Below are 17,960 nucleotides of genomic sequence, written 5' to 3'. Positions count from 1 at the left end.
TTTTCACCATAAAATTTTTACATTAAATGAATTCATTCTCACTGCTAGCAGGACAGCAGCCTTAGAGCCAATACAACATGCCGTGCGGACGGGAACTAAGGTGAGGTCTTCGAAGTGGACATCAGAGAGGTGTGTATCATAGCTATCCATGGACTTCACAGCGGGGCAGGAAAACGGTTTTACTCCCTCAGCTGTTTCTTACTTTCCTGCTACGTGGTAATAAGACCATTCCTTTCCTATAGCCACATGCCGGCAGGTTTTACAGAAGCAAAGGCAGCTGCCAACATCTCTGTCTTAGAGAGGGCTTTTACCTTTTTGAAGAGACACCATGACCACGGCAATTCTTATAAAGGAAACATTTAATTGAGGTGGCTAGTTTACTGTTTCAGAGGCTCAAAACATTATCAGCATGACCGGGACATGGCTGCATACAGGCAGACATGGTGCTGGAGTAGTTGAGTATCCTACATCTTGCAGGCAACAGGAAGTCAACCGACAGACTGGGCAGTATCCTGAGCATAGGAGACCCCAAAGCCCTCCCTCACAGTGACCCAGCTCCTGCACTATGACAAACCACAACTCCTAACAGTGCCGCTCCCTCTGAGATTATGGGGCCAGTTATATCCAAGATAACACACCCTCACAGCCCATAATCCTTTTCTTATCTCACCTGCAGGCCACTAGGCCCTCCTAGGCATTCCAGAGCCAAAGGTCTGGCCCTTAAGGGATGCTTGGCTCCACACTGTTTCTTTAGTCATCCCAGGGGACCTGAGCACACTAATGACTGGGACAGAGCAGTTCATTCCTGGGCAGGCAAGAGCTATGGCTGACTGCAATGCTCTCACAGTGTTACAAGGTTCAAGCATGCAGGCTAATCAGTTTTTGCTTACTTCCAGATGGGAAACGTGAAGAGAGTAGCAGTAACATCCAAATTTTTTTTTTTGTTGTTGTTTTTTTGGCAGGGGTGTACTGAAGCACAAAGGAGACAGTGCAAGGAACAAGGTTCCTTGATGGGCTCCCACTGGGTGTGAAGGGCAACTCTTACACAGACAGGAAATGCAGCTGGCATAGGGGTGCAGTCGGCAGTTGCAGAAGACCCCTGGGGTTTCTACACAAGGCTCTTCAATTCTTTGCTTGAGTTTTGTAGTTGACAGAGTGATGTGCATGCACATTGGGTACTTCTGTGATTGGCTCATCAAGGATGGTCCAAGTGCCACCCAGGAAGACCTTCCTGGACCATGTCCAGGCATACCGTATTTGTGATTGCAGGAACCTCAGGGAAGGAGTCAGCAGCTCCTGAGCCTGGTAACTGGTAGAAACAATTCTTTGAAACCAGTTTGCTTTGGGTTGGAAATTCCTGGCAGATTTCTTGCTGTGTTCCACTGCTGCCCTTCTTATGGGTACCAGGGAAGGTTATCTGGGGAGCTAGTCATTTCACTGTCGCCTAGCAACGTCAGACTCTCCATCCTCTCTGATTATAGTGCAGCACTGAGGAGACCTGGTGCAGGTATCACTTGCACCATCTCTTGGAGTCCAAGAGCAACCCTCCCCCTCCTCCAGGAGCCCTTTGCCCTTTCATGGAGAAGCGGTGTCTCCATGGTGAGAAAGCCAGTTAAATCAGAAGGTGTATGTAAGACTCTTACAGTCCATTCCCCCAAAGACCTCCCATTAAAATTACAACAGGAGAATCTCAAGTGGAGTTAAAAAGTCAAATAATTAACACCAACACAAATTACAGGCATGTTAGATTTTCTGATAAGAAGGCAGCCATAATGAAAATCCTTCCACAAAAACATCCTGAATGTGTCTGAGGAAAATGAATAGGAAACCTCACCAAGCAAACAGATCATAAGGAAAATCAAACACAATTTTAGAACTTATAAGTATAACAAACTCAATTTGGATGTGCTTAACAATATTGTAGGAAACAGAAAAAAAAAACAGAACAACAAAAACACAATAAACAAAAAAACCAACTGACTTCAAAGTTCTCACCAGACACTGTGGGGACCTAGAGGAAGTGGCATGGTATTTCTCAAGAGTGAAAGGAAAAGAATTGTCAACCTAGAAAGTTGCATTGAGCAAAAATGTTCTAAGGATGGAGGGATGGTAAAGGTGTTCCTCCACGAAGGAAAAGCTATTGTCATCAGAGTGACCCTAACTGACAGACGACATGCATTCTCTAAGTAAAAAAGATATGGGAAGAAACTTGGGCATTAAGTAAGGACAAGGGAAAGAATAAAAACATCTATAATTACATTTTCTTTTTCTTCTTTAGATTTTAAACCATGTTTGGCCGTTGAAATGGAACGTGAAAAAGATTATTCAAAGCAACCACCACTTTGAGAGGTCTCGCTGCAGGGAAGAAGGGTTGATGCTAATTTTCATTGTCAACTGGACTGGATTTGGAATCACCCAGGGGACACACTTCTGATTATGCTTGTGTTTCCAGAGGTTTAACTGGGAGGGCAAGACCCACCCCTAGCGGTACCACTGAAACGTAACTCCAATTAGTGTGATCAATAAAAACCAGGTGGCAGATATCAGGGTAGAAACCTGGAAAATCAATAGCCAGGAGCCGCCTCCAGTAGCTTCCTACCCCTCGTTCCTCAGTCTGAAAAGCTGAGATCCCGTCTCCGCCCCATTTATCAGTTTGTCTCCACTTCCCCAGTGCTGGGATTAAAGGCATGAGCCACCACTGCCTGGCTTCTATGGCTCACTAGTGGCTAGCTCCGCCCGCATCTCCAGGCAAACTTTATTTGTCAGAGCACAAACAAAACTTCACACAACATACCATCCCACAGGCTGGGGATCTGCGCTTAAGAAAACAAAAGGAGAAAAAGTGAGCTGAGCACTAGCGTTCATCTCTCTCTGCTTCGTGACCGAGGTGACAACGTGATGAGCCGGCTCATGCTCCTGGCACCATGCCTCCATACTGCAATCTTAACCCACAATGCAAACCTTTCTCCCTTAGGCTGCTTTTCCTCAGGTGGTTTCTTCAAAGAAATGAGGAAAGAAACTGTGGTACTGAAGAGCTGGGCCATCCTGAACACATGGCTCTTGCGACATCTGAATTGGTTTGTGGGAGGCTTACAGAGAGTGTGAGGCTGTGGGCTAGAATCCCCAGGAAGGTGGGCAAAAAAGAAAAACGGGGATCAGAAAGACCAAAAACTAAAGTGGTAAATTTAAGTGCTAGCCTGCCAATAATTACATTAAATATAAATGATCTAAATAACCTCAATTTAAAAAGATAAATAAAGGGGCTGCAGCAATTGCTGAGTGGATAAGAGCACTGGTGCTTATCCAGGGGACCTGGGTTCAATTCCCAGCATCCACACAGTGGCTCACAACCATCTGTAACTCTGAGGACTCAGCACCCTCTTCTGGCTTTCAGAGGCACTGCATGCACCACACAGCGCATAGACTATATGCAAACAAAACATCCATACGCAGAAAATAGAATAAAAATAATAAAAAGATGAGTGGAGAGGATTACAAAACATGGCCCAATTAAATGCTGACCATAAGAAACTTCTATATATAGTGTGGATGGAAAGATAGAAAATGACATGGCACAATAACATACGTTAGAGAAAAAATAAAGATGGATTACATTAATATCCAATGGTACACACCAGTGTGAAGAAAATCACTAGAGACAGAATGGGATATTGCCAAGTGCTTAAAAAAACTGATCATGAAGTTTTGAGTATATAGATATTAAACAAGTCTGCAAGCTATGCAGAACAAGAGCTGGGAGAAATGAAAAGGAAACAGACAAACCCATAATTATAGTGGGAAGTATTAGCACTCTTCTCTCGATTGAATAATTAGACACAGCATGATCAATTCTTCTTAAACAATACAAGTTGATTGCGATTCAGGGAATGATAAACAAGTAATTTGAATACCATTACACTGATGAAGGAATTTGTCACTATAATTGAAAACCACACACACAATTCTCTAGGCCCATTTGAACTTGCTGGAAAATTCTACTAAACACTTAATGAAGCATTGACGTAATTCTCTTTGTAGCCCTGCCTTTCCTGTGTGTGTGTGTGTGGGGGGGGGAGGACCCAAACCTCTCAGAGAGGAATAGGTACACCTCTCACCTTATTAATGAGAACCCCATGAGCTGATGTAGCTTGCCAGGAGGACAGACGTGGCCATCAAAGGGTAACAGGAGGGGACCACATCATGAGGCAAAATGAGACAAAAGTGTGTTAGCATTCAAGACATTACCACCGAAGTAAGGGTGCATAACATCACTGCACACAAGTCAGAATGACCTAAAGCCAAAAAAAAATAATAATTTAAAAAACTTTATTTTTGAAAACTATGAAATTTCAGGGCGAATTTATCTACGGGAGAGGGAACTCAGAGATCTGCTGGAAGGGAGGGATTGTTTTCTGGGGGAATAGTATTTTGTGTAAAGATTTCATATGTAAATACATAACTGCTAAATAGCTTAGTGATTATTACATATAATATAAACTTAGTATTTACATACTATAAACCATAGGCCTATTTATATAGATAAATGTGGGAAGAATTTTACTGGCTTCAAAAGTTATTTCCATCTCCGCTATGAGGTTTCAAATATATGCTCACCCAAGTTGCATCTTTCCTTCTGGTGTTTGAAGATGACCTTATGCCTTTTAAATGAACACTTGCTACAAGAGGGTATCATAATGGATTCTGCCAAAATCCTGTGATTCTGCCCACCGCACCGCAGATAAAAGAGCGCCTGTAGGTTTAAAAGATTTATAATCTGTAAGGTGAAGACTGGCAAGCATCTAGATATCCCAGAGAAGGGAAAACTATCCTGACAGAATGGCAAACCAGTCTTCTCAAGGGTCTTTCACCCTTGTGTCTCTCAGGCATCACATGAGCACAAGTTGCCATCTCCTAAGAAAACACAAAAAGAACCAAGAGGTCATATCGGCGACAGAAAAGGGGACCTGCTGCCAGCAAAGGGGGAATAGGCAAGAATGAAACAACTCCCTTCATCAGGAAATCAGGGTACTAGGAAAACGAGGGTGCATTGGCATGAGCTAGGGCCCTGTTTCAAATGACAGCCAGTATATGCTGGTGACACACAGGCAGCGTGTCTGTGTCTGACTGCACCGCAAGCCCCGACATGCTCATCCTCAGTCCACGATAATCTGCCCCCCAAGGGCACTCCCCCCCACATCTCTCTCAGGGACCTCTCTGATTTAGCAGCAGTGATTAATTTCAATAAAAAGCCTAACACCAAAATCAGGCAAATATGTTTAATTTTTTAAAATAACTGATGGCAAAATAAAATATTTACATCACATCATAATGTGTAAACATGTAAGGTCTCTGTACAAAGAAATATACATGCAAAAAATAATGTAAAAATATTAACTGAAATAATGAAAGAAACAGTACACAAATAAAAGCTATGAGGTTACATATCCAGTTTCTGAATCCAATTTCTCTTAAAAAGTTTCTGTACAATTTTACAAGAAATAAACAAAAACCCCAACAAAGGAATAAATAAAATACATTGGAAACTGCAAAGCTTAATTATGCCAGTTTATGGCTCAAGACCCAGATGTCTGGCTGGCTTGGGAAGCAAGCTGGTCTCTTTTTTTAGTGTATTTCACACAATGAAGATAAAAAGATATCCAGAAAAAATTCAAGCGTGCCAGAAACCCAACTTCTTGTGTTGAAGGACTTCCCAGGCCAGCGCCAGCTCTGCCACAGTGACTCGGGCGCGGGTACCAGCCTCGGGGCGGCCAGTACTTCACTGGCTTTCTCACCAAAAGCTGAAAATCCAGCCAATTACTATACAGAAAGTTGAATGTCAAAAAGTCTAAAAAGTAGTAAATGTTCAGACTGATTTTGGGAGAAAAAAATAATACTTTGGCATTCTGAATAATAGCATAATAAAATTTAAAACATTACCCTATTATCCAGTTTTATATTCAGAGTATGAAATCACTTTTTACAGTCCTCAAAACTGACAAATTTCATGAAGAGTTAAGTGTCCTTGAACTGATGGCACAGGGCTACGACCCACCCCCAACACACACACAACCATAAAGCTCACTTGCGAAGTATGTGCTTTTTCTATATATTTATTACAGGTACAACAGAAGTCTTCATAAATAGTTGCAGAAAATGTTAAAGCCACAACATTGCACATGATATGAAATAAAACCAAAAAAAAAAACCCAACCCAATGAGTGCATTTACAGTATTTTCATCTGACTGTATACCGGTCAACAATCTGATTGACGGCTTGGGGTGGGGTTGGGGAGGGGGGCAGTGGGGCTGGACTCAGCCCAAAGTCTTCATTGGATGGGCAGACCCCCTCAGATCCCCCCCAGGAAGGCCCAGGCGGTGGGTGGGAGGGGCGGGGTGGGGGAAATGACAGACGGAAGGCAGGGAGAATCTTATGTACAAGTAAGGCCTACGTTTCATCAGAGCAAAACCATTCATTCTGTTTTATGCAAAAGACTGAGGTTGAACGTACGTTTCAGAAGCCAAGTCTGGTGCTTGGCAAGACGCACGCAGATGAGGTGCCTGGCAAAGCTCAGTGCCAGGTGGATGCCAAGCGCTGGCTGGGGCCATGGGAGTGGCTGCCACCTGGCGAGTCTTTCCCAGAAATACACAGTATCTTTGTTTTGTGTAACACCAGTGGTTTGAACATAGGCATGGATTTCCTTGAATCAATCTTGAAAATGCTAAATTTGCAAAATTCTATCCATGTTCATTTAAAAAAGTATCTTTTTATTTTTTTGCAGAAACCTGAATAAAATACTGTGATACAGCGATGCGATCTCTGCCGTTGCAGAGGGTAACTGAAGGTCCTCCACCCCAGCGCAGCTTGCAGCTCTGAGCCCAAGTGCTGCTGGGCACAGCTCACTTGGAATGCAATCTCACACGATGAACAGCAGGCAGCCGGTCATTTAGTTTGGTTTGGTTTCCTCTTCAAAATTCAAATTAACAGCTGATTGGCAGGTGAAAGAGAATGAGAAAGAACTTCAAGATAGGTCAAACTCTAGGCAGAAGCCTGCTCTGTAAGAAGTTTTTAATGCTACGAATAGGTCGAACATCATTCTGGTGTTTGCGCCGCTCAATGAAGGAGGTCAGTCTGGACGTGTCGAGGACGCCCGTGCCTTTGCCGCTGCCATTTCCTGCCTGTAGCCACTGCTCCTGCAGGGCCAGTGCAGCCGAGGGACGCTTGGCCGGGTCCTCCTGCAGGAGGAAGCACACGAACTCCTTGGCCTTCTGGCTAACTCCTTTAAAGTAGTCCTCCGGGAAGCTGAAGTCCAGCCGGCAAATGTTCAGGCAGGTCTCTTCCACGCTGTCATCCAGGAAGGGGGATACGCCGCTGAGCAGCACGTAGGTGAGCACTCCAACACTCCATGTGTCCGAGGTCAGGGAGACAGGGTTCCCAAGAATGATTTCTGGGGCTGCAAACTCAGGGTTCCCCAGCAACTGGTGGATATAGTAGGTGGTGTTGAGCTGGACAGCATCTCCAAAGTCAGTCAGTTTAATGGTTGGCTTGGCCAGACTCTCATCCACCAAAATATTCTCAGGCTGAAACAGAGGAGGAGACACCGTCATTGGCAGACATCCCTAGCTCATGCTCAGTCTGACCACTGTTCAGGATCCTATGGCAAGGTGGGAGCCAGGCGAGTGCCATCCGAGGAAGCTCTCTAGGTCACTCTGCTCAGCTGGGAGCAGCTCTCAGCTGCAGGGTACTGTCTTCTCCCCCAGGCACCCTCAACTGGGTAGATTCTGTGCCAACTTGGCAGCACTGACAGGAACTTCTTATATGTCTCCTGACCTAACATGCTTCAGTACTAGGCCCTCCCAGACTGAAGGCAACTCTGGGAAAGACAAGGAATCTGCTCCGCTGCCAGCCTCTTCCTGTATGCCTCCAGACTCAGGCAGGAAGAGGGGCTCTTGCATCTCGCATGGCCTATCTGGCCGGGTGAACCTGCCCTTGCCCAGCCCCCGGCCTGCCAACCTTTAGGTCCAGGTGCGCTATCCTGCAGTTGTGAAGGTATCGGACGGCTTCCAGAACTTCCCCCAGGTGCCCTCTGACCTTCCCTTCGGTGAGGTTTCCCCATCGTACCACGCAATCCAGGAGGCGACCCTGGTCAGCCCTGCAGGGGAAGGAGGACACTTATCACCTTTCAACTCAGACCATTTGAGGGAGAAATGAACCCACCAGATGGCATGGTACAAGGAGGAAAAAAAGATCCAGTCAAAGATGCAGCCTTGCTGGGTGTTGCTATGGCAATGCTGGGCAGTATCTATGCACAGTAGACATTTGGATGTAAACTGCTGCTGCAAGAAGGCTGGGGTCACTCACCTCCCTGGGCATAGGCTCTCTTACACGTGAAGATGGGATGATAAAAAGCTACATGCTATATGGATGCTTAGTCAAAGTTACCCTAATCTGAACTATGTTTAATGATACAAAGTTCTCCATCAAAAGTTTGGCAGCATCTACTCACTCATCCTTCAATATCTGTAGTGAGGAGCGGCAGGCTACGTTCCCTGCACCAGGCTGCCCGCATAGCTAGCTTATGTCCAGAAATAATTACACGGAAACTGTATTCTTTTAAACATTGCTTGGCCCATTAGTTCCAGCCTCTTATTGGCTAGCTCTTACATATTGATCTAACTCATTTCTAATATTTTGTGTAGCACCGCGAGTTGGCTTGCCAGGAAAGATATTAACCTGCGTCTGTCTGGAGCAGGAGAATCATGGCAACTGACTGACTCAGCTTCTTTCTCCCAGCATTCTGTTCTGTTTACTCCGCCTATCTAAATTCTACCCTATCAGAGAGCCAAGCAGTTTTCTTTATTACTTGACCAATGAAAGCAACAGATAAGATACAACACCCACCTCCATCAAATACCCGAGAAGGGGGCTCCACTGCCCGACTTTAGAGAAGACAGAGGCAGAGAAGGCAGAAAACCTTCCTGAGGTTCCTTGGCTCGTGAACAGCCACTATTGGATGGAGGCTGGTCTGAACGCTGGCTGCTTTCAAAACGTAAGTCTAGAGGAGACCAACCACCTGTCTATCAAGGAGTGGTCATTAGTGGGGAATCATGGCATTCTTAGGGTAATCAACTCTGTTAACGTCTGACGAGGCTGCACTGTGCTGGTTACATGACAATGCCTTCCATACGCTCATACCTTTGAATGCTTGGTCTCCAGGAGGTGGAACCTTTTGGGAAGAATTAGGAGATGTGGCCCTGTTGGAGGTGTGTCACTAAGGGTGGGCTTTAGCTTGCTTTCTCTTCCTTGTGCTTGTGAATTTCATGTTAGCTCTCAGCTACTGCTTTAGCAATATGCCCACCTGCTGCCATGCTTCTAGTCATGATGGTCATGAACTCTAACCCTATGGAATGGTGAACCCCCAAATTAAATGCTTTTTGCTTTTTTTTTTTTTTGGTATAAATTCCCTTGGTCACGGCATTTTGTCATGGCAATAGAAAAGTAGCCAAGTAATATAACATGTAACTTTCCAGTAAAAGAACTAAGAGCCAGAGAGCTGGGGGTATAGGTGAGTGATCCACTCCTTGCCAGGCACATGTGAGGCCCCAGGTACAGCTTTGTACTAAAAAAGAAACACACTCCCTTCAACATCCTCACCCCACCCAAGCAAAGCTAGAGCTAGAAAGAGCTGCAGCTTCAGACGAAGGCTGTGGGGATTCTGACGAAGACCTGTATGATTTTTCCTGTTCAGAATCCCTGTGGAAGGCAGGCAGGAGCTACTGGCCATCAAGATTACCAGAGAGCCTCCCGGGCATGGGGGCTTCCAGGCCAGCACTGGGCTTGATTTTCCACACACAGTGCATCATTTTAGCTCATGACAGCTCTCCAGTGGCTAGGCCACCGAGGAGGTGTCTGGAGAGATGGCTCAGCAGTCAAGAGCACTGATTAATCCTGCAGTGGACCCAGGTCCAATTCCCAGCACTCAGATGATTTGGCCATGAGTAGAGGCTCTAACATGGCAGCCTCTGATAACAAATCTGTGTAGATTGTTATGAATCCTAAAACCAGAGTCTGTTTTCTCAGAGAACAAACAGGATCAGCAAGTGTCGGGAGCTGAGGTAAGGAAGAGGAGGGGGGTACGCACATTTCCAAAACCAGGATATAACTGGTAGGGGTCTCGAAGGTGTCAAGAAGACCCACGAGGAGGGGGTGCTGGAGGTTCTGCAGGATGCTAAGCTCATGGGTGACCTGGTCACGCTTCATCAACTTCTTGTTCACGAACTTCGCGGCCACTGCTCGTTTGGTTCCCTTCTGGTCGCATTTCTTAACCACAGCAAATCTGCCCCTGTAAGATTGGTCAGGGAGAAAGGACATAGGGACACCGCTGTGAGATGGTGACTTGACACCTACGCGCAGACCTTACTTTGCTGGGCTATGTGGGGAAGGAACGTGCTGTTGAGTCAGCTACTTGGCTGCCATCCCTCCCTCCCCATGCTGGGACTGAGCAGGCCCGGGGCTTCCTGACCACCGAATATGTGACTAGGACAGCTCACAGGAGCCTTGGCCTCACCATGCAGCTTCTACCTTTGTCCTCCTGGACAACATCACCATTCGGAGGCTAACGTAAGTGCCCATAGGAGCCAAATAATGTCCTCCCCACTCTTGAGGGAAGGGTCTTTTTGTCCTTTTGGCTTAAGCTTACTTGCAGTGTAGGCAAGTTGTCCCTTCAACTGAGGGTCGGGTCTCTGGTACTGCGTCCCAGTGCACACCCAGAGCCCGAGCGGCACCTCGATGCTGTGTGATTAAGATGACTTTGCTCTCAGGGTCAGCACACTGTGCTCACCCAGGGAAATGGATGAATGTGTGGCAGAGGCAGGGCAGGCTACGGGGTAAGTTACATCTGACACTCCTCCCATAGGAAGTGGACGGTCAGTGGGTGGCTGCCCTAACTGTAGAATACAGAAAGAGTACAGTTGCTGATTTCTGAGCTTGGGCAAGCTCTGCTTCTGTTCTGGAATGCTCCACTGCCATGTGAGGAAGCACAGGGTGAGAGTCCATGTAAGAAAAAGTCCTACATCCATTTCCGGACTGAGACTTGAGCGAGGTGTGGGTGTGCCGACAGGGTGAGCCCGGGAAAGATGAACAAAATGCCTGCAGTCACTCTGCAGTGTTGTGAGGGCTGGCACATCATTACTGTTAAGACGGGGGATGGGTGGGTGAGACTTTCTGGTCAGTGATATGTAAATGGATATATACCACAGGAGCCATGTGACCCAGAGTGGCCAACAGAATGTAGAAGGCTGCTGACAACTGCATGGGAAAGCTCTCCCAACTTGACTCAGTAGTCTTCTCTGCTCCTCTTCTGCCTGGGGACACAATGACTACAGGCGGGCGGGTGCTGTGTAGTTCAGAAGGCAGCCAGAATTTAGAAGGGGACTGACTGTCTGTGGCATTGCTGAGCCAGTGTGGCCTTGGCAGCCTCAGCTGGAGAGAAGTAGCCTCTTTATGTCGAAACTTCTTTGTTCTGTCAAGAGGAGCCTGATACTCCATCAGATCACAGGGTAACCCCTTCAAATCTCCACGAACAACCGAGCCAAGACTGCATAGTCAGCCTTTCTCAACTGGCATTCTGAGAGAAGGAATCTACAAAGCAAACGTGCGCCTCTTCTCTCAACTCTTCCAAGGACAGCACCCAGCTAGTGCTCTTCTAGATGCCCAGTGGGAAAGCGCTTGTTCCATCAGTGGATAGCCCATGGCGTTAGGCCTTCATTCTGGGATCCAACCAGTGCTTAACATCTAAAGCCCGTCAACCTGCCACTGCCTCCACAGGGTCATGTTCTCAACGCTTTTAACCCCGTGGGACCTTTCTGGGGAGGTTATGGAACCATGAGGAGGGAGTCTAGCAGGAGGAGGTTACAGCTCTGTCATGCTGTCTTTCCTGTCAGGACAGACTGAAACCCGCTGAGAACATGAGCTAGAAGAAACCCTTTCTGTCTTTTGCTTCTGTCAGGTACTGGCAAACACAGAGCCACTAACCCCACACACAAGACAGTCACTCCTATCCATGGCAACATTCTCTGCTTATGGGTCTTGGATAATGAGCGATCTTTCTTTTGTGGAAGGGGTTTTGGGCTTCACATCATACCTGCCAAGTTCGGCCACTTCACTGTAGAAGGAGTCAAAGTTATCCTTCCAGGTCACCATGATCCCATCACTTCCTGGACCTGCGAGAAGAACACCATTTCTCCTGAGTACATTTGTTTTTTCTTTTACAAACAGTGCTGCTGTCAGCGGCCATAAGCTGGTGGTTATCTTGCCTCCGATCCCTAGAGCCAGCACTACAGGTGTGAGCCACCATCCTCAGCTCCTGAGTATACCCAAAGCAGAGCTTCTGGATAAGAAATCACAAACCTCTACTGTCCAATATGGCCAGCACACATGGCCAGCTAGCATCTCTGAGAGGTAGCACCTTTCATGCCACAGTAAGACAGAAGCACAGGACACTGGACTTAACATGAATAGAAGATTGGAAATATCTCATGAACAATTTATAGGTATTGATTTCACATTAGAATCAAATACTGTTGATACATTAGATTAACCTAAATGTCAGTGAATCAATTTGCTTTTATTTAAGAATGTGTAAAATTGTACTTGAGTCTTGTATCTGACTATTCCCTACAGACATTCCCTCACTGAGCCTGAAGTTAGGTTGGCAAACTCCAGTCAACCTCTTGTGTCTGCCCATCACAGCACTGGGGTCACAGGCATTCCCATCACCGTGCCTGGCTTTTATGTAGGTTCTAGGCCTCTGGAGTCAGATCGCCATGCTTAGGTAGCGAATTGCTTTCACCCCGTGGGCCATCTCTCCAACCTGACAGACCTGATTTATGGTCAGTCCCTCCTGGTCACCCAGACTCACAGCTTGTTTTCACAGTCTACAGAAGTCGAGGGTTCACTATGTTGTCTTAATGTTTACAGTCTTTTAGAGTATGTAAGTTATAAATGTGCTGCAGACATGAACAGTTTTATCATACATGCAGTTGGAAGTCACTTGCTAACAGTGAATATGGTACTATATACACCCAAGGAAACAAGATGTCTTCTCTAAACTTTTCTTCTGTCCTAACGACACTGCAAAACCTACAGATGAGTGCATCGTTCAGTGCTTATCAGAGAAGCTTCTTGCAGTAGTCTTGTAGTACAGACTCACAAATGGACAGGACAGAGACTCTGGTCCTAACTTGGTCCTAACGGGGATGCCTTTATCACATTCCTCCCTCACGGCTCAGGGAAAGGGATCTATGTGGAAGAGGGGGTGGAAAGACTGTAGAGTCAGAGAGGGTGGACAATTTTCAGGAAATAACATTTTCCAGGCACAACAGGGTGGATGCGCTCAGGAACTTACTGAGACACTGACGGCATGCATAAGGACTGAACAATCCCAAGCCAGACAGAGTCCAACACAGAGGAGGAGAGGGGGCACGGGGAATCTGCCTCTGAAATCCTAACAGTAAGGCTGCTTAAACAAGATCTGCACAATGACAACACTGAGTTGATGTGCTAATGTACGTGCGGGTACTTCCCAAGGGCCTACCCCTAGATGAAGAGCTACAGGCAATTAAGGACTCAGGGAGACTCAGTGTTCTCCAGGGCGATGGGTTATCCAATCCCAAGCGGCCATCTCTAAACATATGAGCAACACTAAATGGTTATAGCAGGCGGTGTGTGCATGTGCATGTAACAATAATAATTGAAGAAGTCATGAGTTTGCGAGGGAGTGGGGGGCATGGAAGAAGCTGGAGTAGAGAGAGGAAGAAATGATGTAAATATAGTATTTATGCCCCAAATTAAAAACTTTTAATTAAAAAAATATTGTATTTTTCCCACATAAAAGCAAACATTTTTCCTTTATTTTTCACTAAACAGGATTCAAAAAATTCCCTAAACAAATGTCTTCAAAATATTGTATACATACAGAAGAGCATGAAACATAAATGTCTAGTCCTTGATCCCTAAGCAGTTCAAGAAATGGCCTCACAATGACACAAAGCCCCTTGGCTCCTCCTGGTCACAGCCCTCCTTTTTCCTGAAGGGGACCCTTGCTTGACTTGCTCCATCAGTGGGGGCTTGTATGCATTTCTGAGGTGGCAGGACTGACCACCTTAGCTTCAAGATGCAAGAATCGCTCCCCTAGGAATTCTCTTGCCCTGATCCAGTCACAGTGCCTGGCTTGGTGTCAACATGTCCACAGGGGCTGGGACTCAGGGGCTGCAGAACAGAAAGAACTGGGGCAATACTCCGGAGAACACACAGTGATGAACAGCATCTACACAGGGCAGCTCACTGGTGTGGACTGACTAGCAAACATTAAAATCACAGACCACCAAGGCCTGCAAACCAAGTGGCTTCCCACAGGGTGAGGTTTAGAAACTGTAAGAAAATCTAATGGCCTGTCTGACAAGATGGCATTTTTCTAAAGGCCTCGAAGATTTTGTGACAGGAATAGCTGCTCATTTTCTTTTCTGTTATTTCCTGCTCAGATCCCCAACGGATGAGTAGCTCTGTGACTCTGAGCTGTTAAGAGTAGCTTATTAAGAACCAACTCTATAATTTGTATGATTTTTTTAAATGAGAAAAATCAACGATTCTTTATTTTCAATTTCAAGATCTTGCTCTCTTTTAGGTCACAGTTCCAGAACCATAACACGCTCTTTCTATGATTTAATGAAGTCAAAACGTGGAATAAAATCTTAGGTAAAATTACTGTCTACACACAGAATACTCTAGAATCCAACCCATCATTTAGTTGGGATTCTTAATTCCTATTGGAAGCCATTTTCCCAAACTCAAAGCAACTAAGGGCAGGTGGACACCTGTAGCTGCCCCATGTAGCACGGCTGGCCTCAGTGGGCACTGCTGGAAACCAGTCCATACACTGTCCTGCTCTGAACACACCTACCCGTGCCAACTGCAACAGGAGTCCATCAGGGTTAGGAAGGATTCTGTCCACAGGGCGGAAAGGCTAACTGCAGAGAACACAGCATCCGCTGGGCTGTGAAGGTGCCAAGGTCACCAACAAGCAGGTCCCTGGGAACACTCTCCTAGCCATGTAGGGAAATCACTGAACCGTCACAGTCCACCTCACTGAAGGGCTGAACTGGGGTCCACATACACGCTTCATGGTCCAACTTAACCTCGGCAGGAAGACTGGATATAAAAGGACATGCTTCTAAGTACTAAGGGCACGAAAGCACCGCACCCCAGCTCAGACCAGTCACTAGTGACTCCAGTGCACAATGGCACAGTCACAGACCTTTATACACGCCTTCACCTAGAGTCTCCCTTGCCTGCTAGCTGAGCCTCTTTGGGACAGTCACACATGTGAGCTTTTGTTCATACCACACCAAGTGTGGCAGATACAACAGACCTTAGGAGACCGCTGGCAGAGGTGCTCTGCTCCAGTGGCTTACCTAGAACCCTCAGACTGGCCGAAGATGAGGCTGAACCCATGTCGTTCACAGCGATGCATGTGTAGATGCCATCGTCTTCTGTGGTCACACCAATGATCTTCAGAGTGGCCTCCCCGATGTCACTGTGGCACACGGGAGAATACGCTAGGCTTCAGGAAGGCTCAGCACATTCAGGTACCAGCATTACCTCCCTCCCCAAGTATGAAATGTTCTCCCACATACTATGCACCCAAGGTGACAGAGGAAAGAGATGATTCAGAGAACAGCACCTTTTCAGTTACCAAGTTACGGGATCAACCACGCCCCTAGCCAGTGCGCTGCTTGAGTGACCCCTCACCTGTAGGAGATGCTGTAGTGATCGTCGTTGTTCAGAGTGTTGTGTTCAGGGCCCTTCCAGGTGATGGAGGCCTTGGGGCGGCCACAGACACGACATCTGAAAACAATGGTCTCCCCTGTCTCACATGTGACCTCACTCAATGGGATAACGAATTCTGGGGGAACTGCAAGGTAAGGGAGTTTGGTCAATGCCGGTCATCCTCAGCATCTCTCCACACCTCTCATGTGGTGTCACACACCAGTGCACACCCAGAACACCACAGAATACCCCAGTGCAGAGCCACGATGCCCTGACAGAGACCCCACAGAACCGTGAGCCCTCAGAGCAAAGACAGCAGAACTCACCGTCATAGATGTAGTTGGGGTTGAGAAGCTGAAACGGAAAAGACAAATAGGCATTAATAAAAACAAAACTATTTCCAGGTAGCCTACCTGATTCCAGGGCTACAGCTATTGCTAGAAGAGCTTGGCTAATTTGGAACCAATCAGAACCAACCCCCTTCTATTGCTTTTACATACCCTTGAATGTGTCATGCCATATCAATTAGCTGATTATCTTTTCATTCACAAACATGCTACTTCAATTGTACAGGATTCAGGCTAAGGCTGACTGGTTTAACTACATTTTCGGAAGGCACACATAGACCACAAGTGCTAAGTCACATGCCTACACAGTTCCCAATGAATGCGCAGAGAGCCAATGTAATGCTGCCCCCAGGGGAGGGGAGAGCATCCTCAAGCAAGCCCTAGCTTAGGGCCTGCCGCGGCCCTCCCCGCCCTCCTCCTGGAGGTGGCACTAGGCCTGGATTCTCACACGCACCTTCACAGATACCTTGTGACTGAGCCCTTCGCGTGGCTTCCTGTACCCGTTCTCCAACTTGCCGTCCCTTTTGCAGTCTTTATCTTTCTTCTCAGACTTCTTCCTTAAACGGAGTGCTGTGTGCCAAGATGTCGACTTCCTAGGGAAGAGAACACACTGCTCACATCCCTCCGTCTCCATGGTCAGCAGGTGACATCTGGAAGCCTCAGAGAAAGGCTTCACCGAGGAACTGAGAGTCTCTAGGAACAGAGGTCCTACTCAGGAAGCAGGTGACAAAGCCAGCAGTTCTTTACGCAAATTTTAAAGATTAAAATTCAAAAGCAATAGTTAAATTATGTGTCATCTTGATGGGGTCACACTGTGCTGAGACAGTCAAATGTTCTCAGTGTTTCTTTGAAGGAACTTTTGGTCAGCAGAACATCTGGATGGCTGAAGCCCTCCCTTATCCAGACAGCTGAAGGACTATGGAGGGAACCTGATGGGCACCGGCCATCTGGACCTGCCTGTCTCCACAGCTATGTGAGCCAGTCCCTCGCAAGTCTACATCCTCACCTGCCTACTCACGGCCTACCCCAGTGCGACTGTTCCCTGAAGGAACTAGCGTGAGGCTCACAAATGCATGCTGAAGACTTATAACATGGGACTTCCATCTCCCACACGTCTTTCTTCTAAAGTCAAGGCATAGAAAGTGTAGGATCCTGAACAACACACTCACTTCTCTCTGCCTCTTAGGGAGACAGGATAAGGCGAAGGAAGCCAGTTGTAGAGAAGCAGAGATGGCTTCAAGTATTGGCCTCTAGTGCCAGTGTCTTGCAGGGACCTGAGTGGCCAGGCAGCACTGCCTCTTCTAGTGACAGAACTATTCTACTCTGGGAAAGACATGGCTAGTCTCTCCTATTTCAGGGAGGCTCCAGGAAGAGAAAAAGTTTCAAAGACCAGTATGGACTCAGTTGTCTTTAATATAATGCTCAACAGCCTGTGAGTATTAAAGAGCCGATGGCGAAGCCATCACATAGATCTTCCCCTGCAGCCTGTGAGTGATGACCTTGTGTTCCTCAAGAGGCCCTGCTCCTTAACTAAGACCTTCAGGGATTATTTAGTGATATAAATTAATGATCACTGAATGAAAGATGTATTAAAGAGGGTCTGTGAGGTAAAGGACAGTCCACCTTCACTGGGGGCCACACACTTCACTTAAGGGGCAAACCTGCGTGAATCAATAGCTAAACCTGCGTGAATCAACAGCTTTTCCAGTTCTTCCCTTCAGGACCTTCAAGCACTCCCTGATGGCTCCTATCCCTTCCGCTGCCCATGTTTAGGCTGCCTGGCTGCTGGC

At 46.7% G+C, this 17,960-nt stretch overlaps 1 protein-coding gene across 4 annotated transcripts in view; it reads right to left on the bottom strand.

The window, feature by feature from the left end:
* Positions 1–5,262: 5,262 nt before the first annotated feature.
* Positions 5,263–17,960, bottom strand: part of Trio (trio Rho guanine nucleotide exchange factor) — a 289,908-nt gene continuing 277,210 nt past the window's right edge. For 3 of the 4 annotated variants that reach the window (XM_075975801.1, XM_075975803.1, XM_075975804.1), the window contains exons 50-57: positions 16,625–16,763; positions 16,150–16,177; positions 15,806–15,968; positions 15,469–15,590; positions 12,141–12,219; positions 10,140–10,340; positions 8,012–8,150; positions 5,263–7,578 (exon numbers count right to left, since the gene is read on the bottom strand). In XM_075975801.1, the coding sequence (XP_075831916.1) occupies positions 7,030–7,578; positions 8,012–8,150; positions 10,140–10,340; positions 12,141–12,219; positions 15,469–15,590; positions 15,806–15,968; positions 16,150–16,177; positions 16,625–16,763 (1,420 nt within the window). In that variant the 3' untranslated portion in view covers positions 5,263–7,029. The remainder of the gene's footprint in view (positions 7,579–8,011; positions 8,151–10,139; positions 10,341–12,140; positions 12,220–15,468; positions 15,591–15,805; positions 15,969–16,149; positions 16,178–16,624; positions 16,764–17,960) is intronic. The other variant, XM_075975802.1, reaches the window with a different exon arrangement.

This window comes from Microtus pennsylvanicus, chromosome 6, assembly GCF_037038515.1.
Source record: "Microtus pennsylvanicus isolate mMicPen1 chromosome 6, mMicPen1.hap1, whole genome shotgun sequence".
NCBI lineage: Eukaryota > Metazoa > Chordata > Mammalia > Rodentia > Cricetidae > Microtus > Microtus pennsylvanicus.
The sequence above is the reverse complement of the archived record's forward strand: the minus strand, read 5'-3'. Positions and strand labels throughout refer to the sequence as shown.